General features: G+C 42.9%; 1 protein-coding gene across 8 annotated transcripts in view; it reads left to right on the top strand.

The window, feature by feature from the left end:
• USP34 (ubiquitin specific peptidase 34) overlaps positions 1–17530 on the top strand; it is a 1084964-nt gene that overhangs the window by 872831 nt on the left and 194603 nt on the right. For all 8 annotated transcript variants that reach the window (XM_033939082.1, XM_033939080.1, XM_033939079.1 and 5 more), the window contains 2 exons: positions 13778–13831; positions 13928–14023. In XM_033939082.1, coding sequence (XP_033794973.1) covers positions 13778–13831; positions 13928–14023 — 150 coding nt within the window. The remainder of the gene's footprint in view (positions 1–13777; positions 13832–13927; positions 14024–17530) is intronic.

Below are 17530 nucleotides of genomic sequence, written 5' to 3'. Positions count from 1 at the left end.
TGGAAACAGCCTTTTCAGTCATTTTGGTAGTGGCTCCAGAAGAATTCCTAGCATCTCTGGATTTGACAGAGGCATATATACATATTCCCATCTTTCTGGGACACAGGAAATATCTGAGATTTCATGTTCTCTAGGAGCATTTCCAGTTTGCAGCCCTTCCCTTCAGATTGGTGACCCACACACACACACACTTTCACCAAAGTAATGGTGGTGGCGGCTCATCTCCATTAAATGGAAGTCCAAGTATACTCCTGTTTGGACAATTGGCTCATCGGAGTTCCATCCAAGCAGGAGTGTGAATAAGCAGTGCAGAAGGTTGTGGCTTTCCTGCAAAAGTTGGACTTTATAGTCAACTTCAGGAAGAGCCGTCTGGAACCAACTCAGACTTTGGAATATCTAGGAATTCAGTTTGACATGGCCCAGGCCACGTTTGTCTTCCCAAACCATGCAAACAGAAGCTCCAGAAACAAATCTTGTATCTCTTAGCACCTCTGACCCCCAAAGCCTGGCACTACCTTCGGGAGTTGGGCTCCATGGCAGCCTTTAGAGGTTGTTTCCTGGGCTAGAGTGCCTATGCGACCCCTTACAGGAGACTATCCTGTCTCAGTGGTCCCTGTAACGTCATTCTTATCATATGCAGTTCCCATGGACAGGGACAGTGATAAGCAGCTTATGCTAGTGACTTCAGGTAAACTCCTTGTTGAGGGGCACTCCTCTTCAAATTTCGGAGTGGGTGACTCTCACGACTGATGCCAGACTTTTCAGCTGGGAAGCTCATTGTGAAGACTGCTCCATCCAGGGCCAGTGGGCACACATTGAAAAGAGGTGGTCCATAAACTATCTAGAGCTTCGAGCAATTTGGCTAGTATTACGAGCTCTGGAAGAGCGGTAAGAGTGTTTCCCGACAATGCAGCGTCAGGGGGCACCCTTGTGTCTGAAAATGCAGATGCTCTTCTGGTCTGTGGAAGTGTACCTTCAGCTCTCTCTGCTGCCCACGTGGCTGGAGTAGAAAATGTCCAAGTCCTAGAGCCAGGGGAGTGGCCACCTCTCTCAAAAGGCATTCCAGCTCATTGTGCATCATTGGGGCAGACCAGTAATGGCCTTGGCCTTGGTGACTTCTGTCAAGAATTTGAAAGTCACACGCTTCTTCAGTAGAAGAGTAAAGCCAGGAAGCTTGGGGCTGGACATGTTAGTTCAGCCCTGGCCAAACCAATATCTCGTTTACATCTTTCCACCTTGGCCCATGGTAGGTCGAGTCATTGATTTTAGTGGCCCCTGACTGGCTTCACTGTCCGTGGTATTAAGATCTTGTACATCTTCAGTGAGACGGGTCTGAAGCTTCCTCTTCATTGTGGTCTTCTCAATCAGGGACCAGTTTCCATGGATAATCCCCAGTGCTTTGGTCTTACAGTGTGGCTGTTGAGTGCAAGGCCCTAGTTCAAATAGGCTATTCAGATGTAGTCATTGCCACTCTATTGTGGGCTAAAAAGCCCTCTACTATGGTTGCCAATGCCAAGGTTTGGAAGCCTTTTCAACAATAGTGCAAGGGAGACCAGGTGGAGCCACTAACGAGCTCAAATTCTGGTGGTCCTTGCCTTTCTACAAGCTGGATTGGAAAAAGGGCTTGCGATAGATCCCTCAAGGTTCAAGTGGCAGGTCTCTCATGTTTACGGGTGCACAATGGTTCCTTTTCAATTACAGCTCATCCAGACATAATCAGATTTCTAAGAGGAGTGCTCCATTTAAAACCCCCACTGCATCATTCCTTTCTGACATGGAGCCTCAACACAGTTTTTGTTTTGTTTTTTTTTAATACAAATTTGTATTAAATTTTTGAAACACACGCCAATACAACAGCACAGCTAGAGGCCAACAAGAACCCCGTAGAAACATATCTCATTACCAAAGAGAAACAAGCTAATACATGTGTGAGAATATCTGCCTGCTGTCCCTGGATAACACCTGTTGCAGGTAAGTAAGTGCGCTTTATTGCTGCTATGTTTTGCATGTTTTCATGTTTATTACGAATTGTTCTTTTATAAGCTGCTGATCAGAACTATATAATGTCAGCGGGGAAGTACCCCCTACCCCTTCTTCTTTGTGTTTTATTCCAGTGGTGATTGATTGCTTTGGGACAAAACTGAAGAGGGCACTATACTCCACTGGCAATGTGGAAAGTGCTGAAAGCTGTGAGTATCACACTTCTGCAAGACCTAGTTCACAGGTTTAGATTGAACTTCTAATGTATGGTCTCCTGAGATTAACAGAAAAAGTTTAACAAACATAAGAACCTAATCTTACATTCAGTGCCAATGTCCAGATAATCAAACATTCAGTGCCAATGTCCAGAGACCTCTAATCCAGATAGCTAACAGGACAAAGTTAGGACAGCTTTTTTGCTTTCCTGTCTTTATCTGGGTAGTTATCAAGTTAGTGGACTAAATATTGCTGCTAACTTCCAGTTCTACTATTGTGTGCCCCAGTTCTACCTTGGCAACATCTAGATAGTGCCGAGGCAATCTGTAATGATATTCAATGGCACTGTTTAAATACTGACACTGAATATGAGTGGGTAATTGCAACTAAGGGGAATATCCAGAAAGCTGCAGGAGCTATCTAGCTATTTCCTTTTGAGTATTAGGCCTTTTATTTATAAAATCTTACATACTACTTCTTTGAATACCATCAGACAAATACCATCAGACAAATGAATGGATAGATTTTCAGGGCTGAACAATAATCCAATTTATTTCATGTTCCAAAAGGAGACTAATCCCCAGGGAGAAATTAGATCTTATAGCATCTGGAAATAAGAAGCCTGTCACAGAATGCCAGATTATTATGGCCAAATATGTAGCTGCGGTGGTGAGCATTTTAAATTCTGACCATGGCATTTAATAAATAAATAAATAAATTATCCCAGGACAAGTAGGCAGTATATTCTCACGTATGGGTGACGTCACCGAAGGAGCCCCGGTACGGACCACTTTAAAAGTGCATCACCACTTTAAGACTTTAGAAAGTTCGCAATAGCCTGAACCGCGCATGCGCGAGTGCCTTCCTGCCCGACGTGGTTGCGTGGTCCCTCAGTTTTCTAGTTTCCACAGAGCTAGTAAGACGCGCTTCAGCTTCTGTTGAAGTTTATTTTTCTTCTCTTGCCTTCCCGCTCTCACAGAATGTGACTTTTTTTGTCATAATTTGTTTCTTTTTTATCGTTCTTAAAAAAAAACACAGTATTTTTTATTTTATTTTCCCATCGCAGGCTCTGCCCACTTGGGCCTTATAGACTCTTTTCGCCATAGAGTTAGATTTGTCAATGGTTGTCTTCCCATCCATGTCCCAGCCGTCGACGGGTTTCAAAAAATGCGGTCGCTGTACTCGGGCCATTTCGTTAACCAACCTTCACCGCTGGTGCTTGCAATGTCGGACTCTTGCTCCTGTTGCTCTTTCCTTCAGAAACGCACTCTAAAAAATCGAATACTTCAGCAAAGACTACTATTCTGCACCGCAATGGACACGGAACCAAGTTCATCACCAACACCGTCTGCAACACCCAAGACCGCACCGACCAAGACGACACCAAGGGTGGAACCACCAACGTTAACTCCGGTGTTGCAACTCACAGTGGGTAAGCTGGCTAAGAAGCCTTCCTCTACCCCCTTTGGGCCTCAGGTCAAAGCAGCAGTAAGCCAAGTCCTGCCAACCTCGAGTAAACCCAAAAAATGTTCCGCTCCAATTTCGGTGAGTGCCTCGACTTGGGCCTCCTCATCGCTGGAGAGTAGAACCACACCAAAGATACCGGCAAAGAAGCCAGCAGTACCGGTGCATACTTTGAAGCAACAGATTCAGGAGTTGCTTAGGGATGAGTTACAGGACCAGTTATAAATTCTGCTCCCGACTCAAGTTTTTCCCATGTCGACATCAACTCCACCGGTGCCAGTCCAGTCTGAGCCTTCGACATTGAGCCAGTAGTGGAATCTCCATTGGTGCCGTCACTGCTTGACCAGGAACCGACACCTACCAGTCACCAGCACCGGTCTTTTTCAACTCAGACATCTCCTGACTTGACGCCGGTGAGGTCGGGAAAAGTATTACAGAAGTTGAAACACCTTCAACCTTTGGTGCCTCTTCCTCGGCGTCGAACGGCCTGAGATGTAATGTAATGTAATTTATTTCTTATATACCGCTACATCCGTTAGGTTCTAAGCGGTTTACAGAAAATATACATTAAGATTAGAAATAAGAAAGGTACTTGGAAAATTCCCTTACTGTCCCGAAGGCTCACAATCTAACTAAAGTACCTGGAGGGTAATAGAGAAGTGAAAAGTAGAGTTAGAGGAAAAATAAAAATAAAATAAACATTTTAACAAGACAGCATTGATCTAAATATTTTGGAAGGTAGAAGAGAGGATGATTCAGATCCAGAGCCTGTTCTATCCAACCATGATGCTCTTCAGAGGAGGATTCTCTTCACCAACTTTCTCAAGAGCTTCCTGTTTTGACTGAGAAATCTTCGTTTTCTAAATTTTTGAGAGAAATGTCTGAGACCTGTCTATTCCTCTTCAAGCTGACTCTAAATGGTCTAAGGAGTTTCTAGATGCTTTAGATTATGATCAGCCACCTAAGGAACTCCTCAGGCTCCCTATTCATGACATTCTATGGGGGACCTTTTACAAAAATTTGGAAGCGCCACTTACCATTCCAGTGGCTCTTCGTAAGTTGGACTCTTTGTATAGGGTATTCCAAGTTTTGATAAAGCCCAGCTTCCTCGTGAGTTTCTCCTCATTGAATCTACCTTAAAGAAATCCTTGAGGACTAGTGTGTACGCCTGTGTCCCTCCTGGCAGAGAGGGCAAGACCATGGACCGGTTTGACAAACGACTCTTCCAAAATGCTATGTTTGCCAACCAGTCTGGTAAATACACATTTCATTTCTCTCTCTACATGAAACATCTGATCAAGGAAGTTGCTGCGTTCCAAAAATACCTACCAGAATGTAAGCTTTCTGCTTTTCAACTCTTCATGGCTGACCTGCTGTGGCTTCATAAGTATATGATTCCTTCCATTTATGACACTTTTGAACTCACTTCCCGGGCAGCAGCAATGTCATTTGCCATGAGACGTCTAGCCTGGCTTTGAGTCTCTGAACTGGACGTTAATCATTGGGACAGGTTGGCCCAATGCTCCTTGTCTGGGGAACAAACTTTTTGGTGACTCTACTCATCCTACTATCCAGAAATTTTCCACGCATGAAATCCGATGGGACATTCTGGTGAAACCCAAAGAGAAACCTTCTGCTCGTCCTTTCAAGCCACAATCTTCCTATCAAAGATTTGCTGCAAAATCCACAGCTCCTGTTTTGCCTCAAACAAGGAGACAGACAGCAACAACCACGTCAGCAGCAGCAAAAGCAACAGCCTGCTCCTCAGAAGGCTCCTCAGCCTTTTTGACATGTTCCTTCAGAGCATAGCCAACGTCACCATTCTACAGACTTTGCATCAGCCCATCAGAGGCCATCTTCAATTTTACATAGCTCGCTGGGAGCTCATAACATCAGATCTCTGGGTCCTCAACATCATTTGTCAGGGTTATGCTCTCAATTTCCACACCCTTCCATTATACCTTCCTCTAAGAGAGTCTGCTTTGGACCCTGCACTGTCCTGCCTTCTTCTTCAGGAGGTTCAATCCCTTCTCCTGCTGAATGCTATCAAGGAAGTTCCTCCCTCTCAGCAGCGGCAGGGATTCTACTCTCGTTACTTCTTAGTTCCCAAGAAGACCGGAGGACTAAGACCCATCCTGGATCTCAGAGCTCTCAACAAATTTCTTCTCAAGGAGAAATTCAGGATGTTATCTCTCGCCCTGCTTTATCCTCTCCTCAATCAGAACGATTGGCTATGTTCTCTGGACCTCAAGCAAGCCTACACCTATATTCCAATTTATCTGGCTTCCAGGAAGTACCTCTGGTTTCAAATCAATCAATGTCATTACCAGTACAAGGTTCTTCCCTTCGGCCTGGTATTTTCTAGAGACTTCATGAAGTGCCTGATAGTGGTGGCCGCATCTCTCTGTTTGCATGGCTTTCAAGTCTTTCCTTGTCCCTTTCCTGAGTCCTCCCCAACCCATGAAAAGGGGCACACTCTGGACATCATCAGTTTCCTTGATCTTGCTGATTACAAAACTTTAGCCGAAGGTGTTCATTGGGAACATGTCCCCTGGTCCGATCACTTTCTAGGTACTTTCTGTCTCCCCATTTTCATGTCTCACCTTGGAGTTCAACCCCGTGCCACAAAATCTATTACCTTCCGCAAAAAAATTGTGAGTGAACATTCTGGACCCAATTTCTTAACCAGTTTTCCCTCTGTCCTAAACTTGTTGCCCCAGAAACCAACTGGCACAACTGGGTAAACCTCTCTGAGACTACCTACTGCTTTCTGGTTCATCTATCTACTAAAACTGTCTCCTACTCCCGTAAGGCCCCCTGGTATCTTCCGTACCACAGAGAACTGAAGCAGAAATGCCGAGTACTGGAGCGTAAATGGAAAAGATCAAAATCCCCTGTGGATAGACAGTACTGGAGGGACAGTATTAAGTTCTACAATACAGTACTAAAAAAAAAGCAAGGAAGAATTTTTACAGTGATAAAATCACCAGATCCAATAACCAGAGCAGTACATTATTTAACATCTGGCGTTCTTTAACCTCTAAAAACGACTCATCTCCTCTCCAGCAGCAGACGACCTAGCAAAATTCTTCAATGAAAAAGTTACCACTATAAGAAGCTCTTTTTCATCAGCAGTGACTTACAACTGTCTGGTGCCCTGCAATACTAACCCTATCCCAGTAGACAGATCCTGGACGGTCTTTGAGCAGGTATCCGAAGCCCAGGTTTCTAAACTGTGACACAAATTAAGATCCTGCAAATGGGCCCTAGACCCGTTTCTTTCTTACCTATAAAAGAAAATTCCCATGCAGACCATTTCATCTCTCACCAGACTCATAAACTCAGCCTTACTATCAGGCCTTTTTTCCACAGAAATGGGTCACATTGCCCTGACCCCATTACTGAAAAAAGCCGACCTAGACCCATCCTCATCATCTAGCTATTGCCCTATAGCAAATATTCTTCTCCTGACCAAAATGCTAGAGGCTATCGTATCTACTCAGCTCTCCTCTTATTTAGAGAGATTCTCCATTCTCTTACCTAGCCAATATGGTTTCAGACCCAATGTCAGCACCGAATCCTTACTGGCCTCATTAATTTCAAAGGCTCAACAACTACAGTCTTGTAACAAGTTTGCTGTCCTATTACAATTCAATCTATCTGCGGGCTTTGATGTTGTGCACCACGATATTCTAATTTACCATCTTTCCGAGATAGGCATTGACTCCACAATCTTAGACTCAAAATTTTTGCGATTCCACTCTTACACTGTTAACATGAATGGCACCATGTCTTCTCCTTGGAAACCATTATGTGGAATCCCACAGGGATCACCTCTGTCCCCTATTCTTTTCAACATCTATATGTCTTCTCTGAAACTTCCATCTATCTCCCTCTGAAACATTATATACATACGCAGATGATATCCTTGTCCTTCTTGAGATAGATTCGAACCTTACTAAACTCACTGAGAATATAATAGCATGCATAATGAAACTCCAATCCTGGGCCCTCACTGTACAAATGAAGCTAAATGAGTCCAAAACAAAACTTCTCTGGCTTGGCCCAAAATTAGATCAGCTACCCACGCTCATTTCTTTACCTTCTGGTCCCACACTGCAGATTGAATTCTCAAGCAATGTTTTGGGCATCATTATTGACTCTACACTCTCTTTTAATGACCATCTCAACTCTCTGGTAAAAAAAAAAATGTTTCTTTAGTCTCCACATGTTGAGAAAAGTGAGATCCTGCTTCCACTAACAACATTTTGCTGTCCTTGTACAATCAATCATTCTTTCCAGATTGGACTATTGTAACTCATTCTATCTAAGTCTAACCAAGAAGTCTTCAAAGACTTCAGCGGATTCAGAACACTGCGGCTAGATTGATCTTCACAAAAAGTAAATTTGATCATGTTTCCTTGCTTCTATCAAAACTTCACTGGCTTCCAGTAATTTCTAGGGTGCACTTTAAATATGCCTGCCTAACATTCAAGATCCTACATGGCACTCTTCCTCCCCTAATTTCACTATTCTAGAACTCTTCAAGACCTGACACTACCAGATCCACCCAAAAACTTGAACTATCTTTCCCCTCGCTAAAAGGTATCATCTATCCAGGAAAATTAGGGAAATCTCTTTTCTTCAAATTCACTGAGCTTTGGAATAACCTTCCTGCCCTGCTGCAGAATCTGGGCTCCCTCCAATTATTCCGAAAGCATCTGAAAACTTGGCTATTCTCAAAAATGTAAATCTCTCTACCCTCTTTATAATAACTAATTCTTATTATGTTTTTCCTTCCTTATTTTAAAGTTCCTATAAACCATGCTGAGCTGTGTCTCTATGGAGAGGATGCGGTATATAAACTTAAAATTTAGTTTAGTTTAGATGACTGGTTGATCAAGACTCTGTCATCTGAGGAAGCGGTCCAAGCAACATCTCAGACCATTTCTTTTCTTCAGGCTATAGGATTCGAAGTCAGCTTCCCCAAATCACATCTCATTCTGACTCAACGTCTATGGTTCATTGGGGCAATCCAAGACACCACCCTCATGAGAGCCTTTCTTTCTCCAGATTGCCTTCAAGCTCTCGTATGTCTGTGTCAGCAACTGCTTCCTCTTCACTCCATCTCTGCCAGACACCTGATTGTTCTTCTAGGCCACATGGCTTCCATTGTCCATGTGACACCATTGGCAAGGCTACATCTTTGGACTCCTCAGTGAACTCTTGCTTCTCAGTAGTCTCAAGCAACAGATCGTCTCTCACGACATATATCTGTGACATCATCTCTTCTGCAGTCACTTCAATGGTGGATGACCTCCTCCAATCTATCCAGAGGTCTCCTTTTCCACTTACCCCCTCATCACAAGATCATCACGACAGATGCACCCCCTTATGCTTGGGTGGGTCATATGGATGATCTTCAGACTCAGGGTCTTTGGACCGCCAGGGAACAGAAATTTCACATCAATCTCCTGGAACTCAGAGCGATGTTTATGCCCTCAAGGCTTTTCATCATCTACTCTGCCCTCAAGTCCTCCTCCTTCGCACAGACAATCAAGTAGCAATGTACTACATAAACAAGCAAGGAGGCACGGGCTCTCTCCTGTTATACGAGGAAGCCCAATAAATCTGGACTTGGACAGCAGCTCGCAATCTGTTCTTGAAGGCTGTCTATATTCAAGGGGAGAAGAATTCCCTAGCAGACAAGCTCAGCAGAATTCTTCAGCCTCACGAATGGACTCTAAACTCTGCAACTCTCAATCCATCTTTGCTCAATAGGGCATCCACAAGTGGGCTTGTTTGTGGTCCCTCACAATGACCAGTTGCCCCAGTTTTGCTCCCGGCTTTACTCTCCTCTTCGTCTGGAAGCCAATGCCTTTCTCCTGGATTGGACAGGCCTGTTTCTATATGCATTCCCTCCAATCCCTCTCATCTTGAGAACTCTGTTCAAACTAAAGAGAGAAGCAGCCACCATGATTCTCATTGCTCCACGGTGGCCCAGGCAACATTGGTTCTCTCTTCTACTTCAACTCAGCTCCAGGGAGCCCATACCTCTTCCAATATTTCCTACTCTGCTTACTCAGAATCAAGAGTCACTTCTGCATCCTAACCTGCAGTCCTTGGACCTGACAGCTTGGTTTCTCTTGGCCTGAGTTCTTCTGAATTACATCTCTCTCAGCCTGTACGTCACATTATTGATGCCTCCAGGAAACCAGCCACTCAACAATGTTACCAACAAAAGTGGACTAGGTTTTCTTCCTGGTGTTTTCTTCATCATCATGATCCCACTTCCTTGGGAGTGGAGTTGGTGTTGCATTATCTTCTTTCCCTGTTGGACTCTGGGCTTAAATCTACATCCATACGAGCCCATCTCAGTGCTATTACTGCTTTTCAGGTACCAGTAGAGGGAAAGCCTCTTACTGCTCATCCTTTGGTCTCCAGATTCATGAAGGGGCTTTTCAATGTCAAACCACCTCTCAAGCTTCCACCTGTCATCTGGGACCTTAATGTGGTTCTGTCCAGTTTGATGAAACCACCATTTGATGGCCATAGCTCATCTCAAGTTTCTCACTTGGAAAATGGTCTTCCTTATTGCTCTCACCTCTACCAGGAGAGTCAGTGAGTTACAAGCCTTAGTAGCAGATCCACCCTTCACAGTTTTTCAGTATGACAAGGTGGTTCTACGTACGCATCCAAAGTTTCTTCCAAAAGTTGTCACTGAATTTCACCTCAATCAATCGATTGTTCTGCCAGTGTTTTTTCCTAAACCTCATTCTCATGCGTGAGAAACCGCTCTACATACTTTGGACTGTAAATGGGCTTTGGCCTATTACATTGACCGCACAAAGCCTCACCGAACTTCTCCCCAACAAGTTGGGGCATCCTCACTACTTTCTGGAGTAATTCTCCAGCCGGGATGGGCACTTCGGCCAATCTGTATTTAAGAATTAATTTTCCTAAAGGCCAACACTCCCACCATCCCATTTCTGTTGCTTGGAGGTCACCCATATGTGAGAATATGCTGCCTGCTTGTCCTGGGATAAAGCACAGTTACTTACCATAACCGGTGTTATCCAGGGACAGCAGGCAGATATTCTCACAACCCACCCACCTCCCTGGGTTGGCTTCTTATCTGGCTTATCTTAGGGACCACAGGTTGGAAAGCACTCGCGAATGCGCTGTTTGGGCTATCGCAAACTTTCTAAAGTCTTAAAGTGGCGATGCACTTTTAAAGTGGTCCGTACTGGGACTACGTCAGTGACATCACTCAGACGTGAGAATATCTGTCTGCTGTTCCTGGATAACACCTGTTAAGGTAAGTAACTGTGCATTAGCTGCTATATAGATAGCCAGCAGCACCAAATATACGAGGGCTGTTAAAAAGTATCAGACCTTTATTTATTCAGATACAACAATCTTATACTAATCTCCTTCAAAGTAGTCCCCTTGGGCTGCCACACACTTCTTCCAACGGTTCTACCACTGTCAGAAACAGCTCTGGAACGCCTCTTATGAGATTGCTCCCAACTGATCCGTCACATTCTACATGATGTCTTCTCTTGACTGAAATCTGGTCCCTTTCAGGGGCATTTTTAGCTTGGGGAAAAGCCAGAAGTCACACAGAGCCATATTGGGAGATTGGGGAGCCTGAGTAATCACAGGTGTGTTGTGTTTGGCCTGGAAACTCCGTATCAAATGCGAAGAATGCACAGGTGTGTTATCCTGATGGAGCTGCTAGTTGCCCGCTGCCCACAGGTCCGGCTGTTTGCGTCTCACAGCGTTATGAAGGCGATGCAGAACCTCTTGGTAGTACCCCTTGGTGATGGTTGTGCCATGTGGTGCGTACTCATTATGAACCATGCCACTGGAGTCAAAGAAGACGGTCAGCATGACTTTGACATTGCTGCGGACCTGCCTTGCTTTTTTGGGCCTCGGAGATGTTGAATGCTTCCATTGTGATAACATCAACTTGGATTCTGGGTCGTACCCATAAACCCAGGACTCATCGCCAGTGATCACTGTGCTGAGGAAGTTGGGATCACTGTTCACAGTCTCCAGCATGTCCTGTGCGATCTCCAAACGGAGTTGCTTCTGCTCGATCATTAGCAGCTTTGGCACGAACTTCGCTGAAATTCTCCTGAAGCCCAAATCCTCAGTCAAATTGGAATGAACGGATCCAATGCGGATGCTCGCCTCGTTTGCAAGTTCTCTGATCGTGATTTGACAATCCTACATCACCACGGTCTTCACTTGGTCAATGACTATTTAATTTCTGGATGTTGAGGGCCTACCAGAACATACTTCACTCTCCACTGATGTGCAGCCATATCTGAAATGGTTGTACCACTCCTTTATTTGTGTGGTGCCTATTGCTTCATCCCCGAAGGCCTGTTGAATCTTGCGGATCGTTTCCACTTGGGAATCGCTAAGCTTTACACAAAATTTAATGCAGTGGCGTTCAAATTTTTCTGTCATTTTGCCAAAAATGAAAATCAGACAGCGCTCACTTATTCCTCATTCATTGGCGGTCTGCCGGCGACTGACGGCTTCTAAAGGCAGGAAATAATTCAAGCATGCACATTAGGGTTGCCTACATACGTGCACCAAACCATACCTCCCTAGCTTTATTTATTTACGCAAGAAAAATTAAGGTCTGATACTTTTTGAACAGCCCTCATATATACAGTATATTCAGTCACTATACCTATAGCTAAGCAGTTTAACTTAGGACAGCTTTTTTTCTTCCTAAATTAAACCATTGAGGCCCGATGCTCAAAGCTTTCTGTGGCAGTAAGACTCGTTAAATCACTCCTGCTGATGTTTAGATGTGGCTACTATTGATCCTTGATGCAGCCACTGAGAACCCTATACAAATGCATGGCAAGGAGCTCATTATAATTAAAAAAGGGAATGCCCCCCTTTTACGTGCAAAATTTTCCAGCAGGTCTGAACCTGCCAGAAGCTGTCCTGCATGTGCTGTGTGAGGCACACAGTATATACAGGATAGCTGTGCCCATTAAAAAAAAAGTCAGCAGCCCTTGCTTTCCCTGAAGCCACCAGTGGCTCTGGGGTTTCCCCTGCCATTCAGCTGATTGCAGCTCTGGAAAGGTGAGTAGTGGAATCCCTCAGGGTTCGGTGCTGGGACTGGGGCTGATCCTGTTCAATATGTTTGTGAGTGACATTGCTGAAGGGTCAGAAGGAAAAGTGTGCCTTTTTGCAGATGATACCAAGATTTGTAACAGAGTAGACACCGAAGAGGGAGTGGAAAGGGATATGCAAAAGTTAGAGGAATGGTCTAATGCCTAGCAACTAAAATTCAATGCAAAGAAATGCAGAGTAATGTATTTGGGGATTAATAATTGGAAGGAACCGTATATGCTGGGAGGTGAGAAGCTGATATGCATGGATGGGAAGAGGGACCTTGGGGTGATAGTATCCGAAGATCTAAAGGCAAAAAAACAGTGTGACAAGGCAGTGGCTGTTGCCAGAAGGATGCTGGGCTGTATAAAGAGAGGCGTAGCCAGTAGAAGGAAGAAGGTGTTGATGCCCCTGTACAGGTCATTAGTAAGGCCCCTCTTGGAGTATTGTGTTCAGTTTTGGAGACCGTATCTGGCGAAGGACGTAAGAAGACTAGAAGCGGTCCAGAGGAGGGTGACAAAAATGATAGGAGGCTTGTGCCAGAAGACGTATGAGGAGAAACTGAAAGCCACGAATATATATACCCTAGAGGAAAGGAGAGACACGGGAGATATGATTCAGATGTTCAAATACTTGAAGGGTATTAACGGAGAACAAAATCTTTTCCAGAGAAAGGAAAATGGTAAAACCAGAGGACATAATTTGAGGTTGAGGGGTGGTAGATTCAAGAGAAATGTTAGGAAAGGAGGCCATAGTATTGGGCCCTTCATTTCTGGGGTTAAAATTAAGATCAGGTGTGTTACAGTTGTGCATATTTAATCTAGCTATACTCATAAGAATTTCAGCTTCGTTTTTTTATTTTCCATCTAGAGCTTTAACATTACTCTTCTCTAACTTTCTCTAACTTCTCTAAAATCAATTTTTGAATTAGAAACAGTAATGTGGAAGATTTTACACAATATTCCTTCTTTTACAGACCAAAACATATGATTCTGTCACTGACAAATTTATGGACTTCTCTTTTGAAAAGGTAACTTCATTCTCTTTAGTAAAGGTAGTGTCATTTTTTTTTATTTCTGTAACTTGCAAGTTTTGAAGTAATATTATTCATTTTTGCCTCTTAAAGACACACAGTGCGTACATGCTGTTCTACAAAAGAGTGGAGCCAGAAGAGGAAAAGAAAATAGAGTTGATATTTGATGTGTCTGCTGAGTTACTTGAGGTATATTTTTATGTTTTTATTAATTATAAAATACAATAAAAATAAATGAAATGTTAATATAAATAGTTATAGTAAAACTGGACATATATAGTAAAACTGGATTGTATCATAGTTATTGTATCATAGTTATTCTTCATTGGTTGTCATAGACTTTGACAGTAAAGTCATCGGCATGCAGTAGTTCTTTTAAGACACTATCACCCTCTTTTACTAAGGCATGCTAGCCATTTTAGTGCACGCTAAATATTAGCATGCGCTAAACGCTAATGCATCCTTAGAATATAATGCACATATTAGCATTTAGCACATGCTAAAACAGCTAGCATGCCTTAGTAAAAGGACCCCTAAGTTTATGTACCACTTTATTGTTTTGAGAACAATGCAATGCTTATTCAGTATTTCATAAAGCAGGTATCAACTGATTTTTGAATTTCTATTTTAAAAAGCTATTACACTTGCAATTGGAGCAATTAGAGAGTAGTATAATATGTCAGACCCACAGTGGAACATGAAAATTCACTTTCAATACATTTCATCCTGTAGTGGAGGAGAAGACCTCAGGAGTCTGGAACCTGCAGTGATCTTAGCACAGGCTTAGATTGCTGCTTACACAAATCGTGTTTCCCTGAAAATAAGACACTATCTTATATTAATTTTGAGTCCAAAAAAGGCACTAAATCTTATTTTTGGGTAGGTCTTATTTATTTTCATGTACAATGATCATCTCTCCCTTCCTCTCCACCACCCCAATTCTTCCTATTTCCTTTCTCTCTCCCACATGTGCAGCATCTTTCCTCCCCTCTCACCCATCACCTTGTGCAGTATCTTTCTATCCCCCCTCCCATCCCCCTGTGCAGCAGAACCCTTGCAGCTTCTATCCCTCCCTCCTTTGTGCAGCAGAACCCTTGAAGCTTCTATCCCCCATCCCCCTCCCACTTCCCCCCCCCCTCCTCGCTGACCCTGTCATCTCTCCCTCCCAACCGCAAGACCGAAATACCTGGTAACAAATGGCAGCATCGGCAGCACGCCTTCTCATGCCTGGGTGTTTCTTGCTGCGTTGCTGATGATATCATCAGTGATGCGGCTGCTGTTTGTTACCAGGTATTTTGGACTCGCGGTCGGGGTTTGGTTGGGAGGGAGCGATGGAAGGGGGGCGGTGGCATGGGCGGAGAGAAGCACTGTTGCCAGCGAATAGGGCTTATTTTCAGGGGTAGGGCTTATATTAAGACCTACCCTGAAAATCATGCTTGGGCTTATTTTCGGGATAGGTCTTATTTTCAGGGAAACACAGTAATTGCTTTCAATCATTGGCCAAAAACCTCCACAACCGTTTGCTTCAAATAGTAAAAATCAAGTAATGTGTGCATAAGTAATTATCACAATAGTAATTTTTTTTAAGTATTCAAAAACTGCGGAAATTAAATCAGCACTTATCTCCAATAATTCCGACGGGGACCTGTTTCACAGGCTGCTTCATCAGGGAATTCTGATTGTGCTGATATATTATATGGAAATGTTACTTCTGCTCAGAAGGCTCCTGAGGTCAAGGGAAATCTTTCCTCACCAATCTTCTACATTTGTTCAAAGGGGTGAATAAACGTGTGGATAAAGGTGAGCTGGTCAATATTGTGTATCTGGATTTTCAAAAGGCATTTGAGAAAGTCCTTCTGAGGAAATTAAAAAGTCATGGGATAGGAGGTAATATTATGGTTAAAAGAAAGCAGAGAGTTAGGGTTAAATGGTCAATATTCTCAATGGAAAAGGGTAAATAGTTGGATTCCCAAGGGGTCTGTGCTGGGACTGCTGCTTTTTAACATATTTATCAATGATCTAGAGATGGGAATAATTATTGAGATAATTAAATTTGATGATGTAAATTAGTTAAATCACAAGAGGACTGTGAAAAATTGTAAGAGGGCATCTACCATTTTGATGCCCAGTCTCCTAATCTCATAAGAAGATCTTATAAGACTGGGAGACTAGGGTTCATCAAAATGGTTCATCAAAATGGTTCATCAAAATGGTTCATCAAAAGGGTTCATCAAAATGGTAGATGAAGTTTAATGTGAGAAAGTACAAAGTGATGCATTTAGGCAAGAGAAACCCAAACAATAGCTACTTGATGCAGATTCCACATTAGGAGTCACTACCCATGAAAATCACTACCCATGAAAGGATCTAGGTGTCATCATTGAAACCAGCTCAGTATGTGGTGGCAGCTAAGAAAGCAGAAAGAATGTTAGGAATTGTCTGGAAAAGAATGGAAAACAAAGATGAGAATGTTATAATACCCTTGTATTGTTTCATGGTATGGCCATACCTCGAATACTGTGTGTAATTCTGATCACTTCATCTCAAAAAAAGATATAGCAGAATTAGAAAAGATACAGAGAAAGGCGATGCAAATGATAAAAGGGATGGAACAGATTCCCTATGAGGAAAGGCTGAAGTGGCTAGGGCTCTTCAGCTTGGAGAAGAGATGGCTCTGAATGATTCACTAGAGCAACAGGATGCAAAAGTTAATTCCAAATGTTGAACAAAATGTTAGGAATTATCAGGAAAGAAATAGAAAACAAAGATAAAAATGTTATAATGCCCTTGTATCACTCTATGGTATGACACCACCTTGAATACCGTGTTCAATTCTGGTCACTGTATCTAAAAAAAAAAAAAAAAAGATATAGCAAAATTAGAAAAGGTACAGAGAAGGGCAATGCAAATGATAGAAGGGATAGGACAAATTGTCTAAGAGGAAAGGCTAAAGTGCCTAGGGCTCTTCAGCTTGGAGAAGATGGCTCAGGGGAGATATGTAGAGGTCTATAAAATACTGAGTGGATTGGAAAGGGTAGATGTGAATCACTTGTTTACTTTTTCCAAAAATATTAGGACTAGGGAGACATAATGACGCTACTAAGTAGTAGATTTAAAACAAATTGGAGAAAATATTTCTTTACTCAACATGTAATTAAACTTTGGAATTAATTGCTGGAGAATGTGATAAAATCAGTTAGCATAGCAGGGTTTAAAAAGTTTTGGATAATTTCCTAAAAGAGAAGTTCATAGACTGTTAGGTCATTATTAAGATGGCTTAGGGAAATCCACTGCTTATTCCTAGGATAAGCAGCATAAAATCTGTCTTGCTCCTTGGGATCTTGCCAGGTATCTGTGACCTGGGTTGGCCACTAATAGAAACAGAATGCTGGATCTTGGTGGACCTTCAGTCTGTCCCAGTATGGCAATTCTTATGTTCTTAAAGAACAATAATGCTGCAAAGGAAGTTCTCACTGCCCCTGAAATCTGTGCTTCTATTGTCAGATGATGTCCAAACTATGACCTGACTCATAACATGTTAACAAGTACCTCCTAAGAGAAGGGCAGATCGGCAATTCTTGTTTGTGTTTACTATGGTGCTCATTTTCAAAGCACAGAGACTTAGAAAGCTACATAGTAATACAATATATGTAATCTTGTACATCTATACGAGATGCTACCCAAAGTTCGGGGAAT

This window comes from Geotrypetes seraphini, chromosome 3, assembly GCF_902459505.1.
Source record: "Geotrypetes seraphini chromosome 3, aGeoSer1.1, whole genome shotgun sequence".
Taxonomy (NCBI): Eukaryota; Metazoa; Chordata; class Amphibia; order Gymnophiona; family Dermophiidae; genus Geotrypetes; species Geotrypetes seraphini.
The sequence above is the reverse complement of the archived record's forward strand: the minus strand, read 5'-3'. Positions and strand labels throughout refer to the sequence as shown.